The sequence below is a fragment of the Mandrillus leucophaeus genome, unplaced genomic scaffold, assembly GCF_000951045.1.
Source record: "Mandrillus leucophaeus isolate KB7577 unplaced genomic scaffold, Mleu.le_1.0 Scaffold747, whole genome shotgun sequence".
In the NCBI taxonomy this organism is placed as follows: domain Eukaryota; kingdom Metazoa; phylum Chordata; class Mammalia; order Primates; family Cercopithecidae; genus Mandrillus; species Mandrillus leucophaeus.
Window position 1 is genome coordinate 879825 of NW_012108108.1, and position 3205 is coordinate 883029.

Genomic DNA, 3205 nt, shown 5'->3' on the forward strand with positions numbered 1-3205 from the left:
GCAGGAGAATCGCTTGAACCCAGGAGGCAGAGGTTGCAGTGAGCCGAGATCATGCTATTGCACTCCAGCCTGGGCAACAAGGGTGAAACTCCATCTCAAAGACAAAAAAAAAAAAAAAAAAAGGCTGTAACAATTTCTCTTTCTACCAGTAATGAAGGAATGTACCTCCTTCTTTGAATTGGCCAGTAATAAGTAGTACTAACTTGTTATTTTTATTTCCTTGAAGTGTTGTTTACTGGCCATTTAGATACGTTATTTTGTGAACTGACTAAATACTCCTGGCCTGTTTTTTGGGTGGGTCACGGATCTTTTGCTTATCAGTTTCATGACAGCTCCTTGAAGAGCAAAGATATTAAGTCTTTATCTATTATATGCACTGAAAATATTCCTTCTTACTCTGTCATTTGCCTTTTACATTTTTAATGGCATCTTTTGTCATGCCACATTTAAAATTATTTATGTTTTTCAAATGTCTTCTTTTTTTTTTTTTTTGAGACGGAGTTTCACTCTTGTTGTCCAGGCTGGAGTGCAATGGCACGATCTCGGCTCACTGCAACCTCCGTCTCCTGGGTTTAAGTGATTCTCCTACCTCAGCCTCCCGAGCAGCTGGGATTACAGGCATGCACCACCATGCCCGGCTAATTTTGTATTTTTAGTGGAGACAGGGTTTCTCCATGTTGGTCAGGCTGGTCTCGAACTCCTGACCTCAGGCGATCTGCCTGCCTCGGCCTCCCAAAGTGCTGGAATTACAGGCATGAGCCACCGTGCTCGGCCGTCTTTCAAATGTCTTTCTAATAAAAGCTCTTCTAAAGGTAGCTGTCTTGCTTAAAAAGACCTCAATATCTAGATTATATAAGCCTCTTCAGTTTTCTTAAAAAATATAGTACTCTGTCACATTTTAAATGGCTTTATATATGGAGCTCTAATTCTAGAGTCTATTCTGATGGCAGCACCATTTTTTGATTATAGTGGCCAAGTACCTTTGTTTTTTTTTTTAATTATACTTTAAGTTCTGGGGTACATGTGCAGAACGTGCAGGTTTGTTACATAGGTATACATGTGCCACGGAGGTTTGCTGCACCCATCAACCCGTCATCTACATTAGGTATTTCTGCTAATACTATCCCTCCCCCAGCCCCCCCAATCCTCCGACAGGCCCCAGTGTGTGATGCCCCGCGCCCCGTGTCCGTGTGTTCTCTTTGTTCAACTCCCACTTATGAGTGAGAACATGCGGTGTTTGGCTTTCTGTTCTTGTGTCAGTTTGCTGAGAATGACGATTTCCAGCTTCATCCATGTCCCTGCAAAGGACATGATCTCTAGTGGTTAGGATTCGGCGCTCTCAAAATACCTTTTTTAAACCGAAGCTGAGCCATGTCATAGCGGCCGTAATCTCGCAGAAGCATCATCCCCCCAGGTTTCAGAAGCCTGCTCAGCCTGTTGATGGCCTTCTGCATCCTGTGGAGCAGCAGGGAATGATGGTCAATCAGGTCTCCTTAAAGACAGGGATCTCTTTCCCTGTAGCATATCCCAAAAAGCCAGTGGACCTCCTCAACTGACACACCAACCCTGAGATCTAAGCTCCTCTACTCTTGCTTCAGTTAGAACTGAAGGACGTTAGCTGCCTGCTCACAGCTGTGGCCTTGATCCACTGCCTTCAGCCTGAAAAGGCCCGAGGAAAGCCTGCTTCTGCCGTAAGAAAGTTCCCTGTTCCTGGCCGGTTGCAGTGGCTCATGCTTGTGATACCAGCACTTTGGGAGGCTGAGGCAGATGGATCACTTGAGGTCAGGAGTTTGAGACCAGCCTGGCCAAAATGGTGAAACCCCATCTCTACTAAAAATACAAAAATTAGCCAGGCATGGTGGCGTGTGCCTATAATCCCAAATACTCAGGAGGCTGAGGCAGGAGAATTGCTGGAATCTGGGAGGTAGAGGGTGCAGTAAACCAAGATTGCACCACTGCCCTCTGGTCTGGGCAGCAGAGTAACTGAGACTCAGTCTCCAAAAAACAAACAAAAAAAAGTTCTCTGCTCTCCATCTGGCTCACTTCCCCCCTGGTCCTAGATAGCCATCTTTGCCCTGTGCTCCTGTGGCTGAGCAAAATCCTGAGCATTCAGTGGGTTCTGCTAGGTGACTTAATGGCCTGCACCATTAGACCTGAGCTCTTTCAATGCAGAGGCTGTATCTCTCTGTTTGTTAAATGAAGACTTGTCCTTAAGAACATACAAGTTACATGGCAATACAATCAGCATGCAAATGAGGATAAGAGACAGAGGGTTTTACACTTAGGTCTGCACTTTCCATATGCAGTGTTCTTTAGAAGTCTTGGTGCAGGTTGAAGCTTTCATAACTTCAGAAGTCTAAATGCTACAAACTTCACCAAAAAAATTTCAAAATCTGTTTAAATTTTGCATAATGAACATTTCCCACTTCAAAAACAAAAAACGGCCGAGGCAGGCAGATCACCTGAGGTCAGGAGTTCGAGACCATACTGGCCAACATGGTGAAACCCTGTCTCTACTAAAAATACAAAAAAATTAGCCAGGGATGGTGGCAGGCACCTGTACTCCCACCTACTTGGGAGGCTGAGGCAGGAGAATCACTTGAACCCGGGAGGCGGGATTGCAGTGAGCCAAGACCACGGAACTGCCCTCCAGCCTGGGCAACAAGAGCGAAACTCCATCTCAGAAAACGAACAAACAAACAAACAAACAAACAAACAGCTGGGGTCCTGCTATGCTATGTTGCCCAGGCTGGACTCTCGGGCTCAAGTGATCCTCCTGCCTCAGTCTCCTAGGTAGCTGGGACTAAAAGTCTGTGCCACGGTGGCTGGCTTGAATTTTAAATGTTAACAGTTTGTTTTAGTCCATGTCAATTTTTAAAAACTTTGTAGCATTGAAACTTCTGAGGTCATAGGTTTTTTTTGAGACAGGGTCTCACTCTGTCACCCAGGCTGCAGTGCAGTGGTGTCATCATAGCTCACTTCAATGCAGCCTCAAACTCCTGGGCTTAAACTATACTCCTGCCTTAGCCTTCTGAGTAGCTGGGACTACAGATATGCATCTGGCTATTTTTTCTACTTTTTATTTTTTTATTTTTATTTTTGTACTTTTATTAGAGACGGGGTTTCACCGTGTTAGCCAGGATGGTCTCGATCTCCTGACCTTGTGATCCACCCGCCTCGGCCTCCCAAAGTGCTGGGATTACAG

The 3205-nt window shown here is 45.3% G+C and overlaps 1 protein-coding gene across 2 annotated transcripts in view; it reads right to left on the reverse strand.

Annotated features, from left to right (window-relative positions):
• METTL2A (methyltransferase like 2A) overlaps positions 1-3205 on the reverse strand; it is a 30774-nt gene that overhangs the window by 3972 nt on the left and 23597 nt on the right. For both annotated transcript variants that reach the window (XM_011966125.1, XM_011966127.1), the window contains one exon: positions 1349-1455. In XM_011966125.1, coding sequence (XP_011821515.1) covers positions 1349-1455 — 107 coding nt within the window. The remainder of the gene's footprint in view (positions 1-1348; positions 1456-3205) is intronic.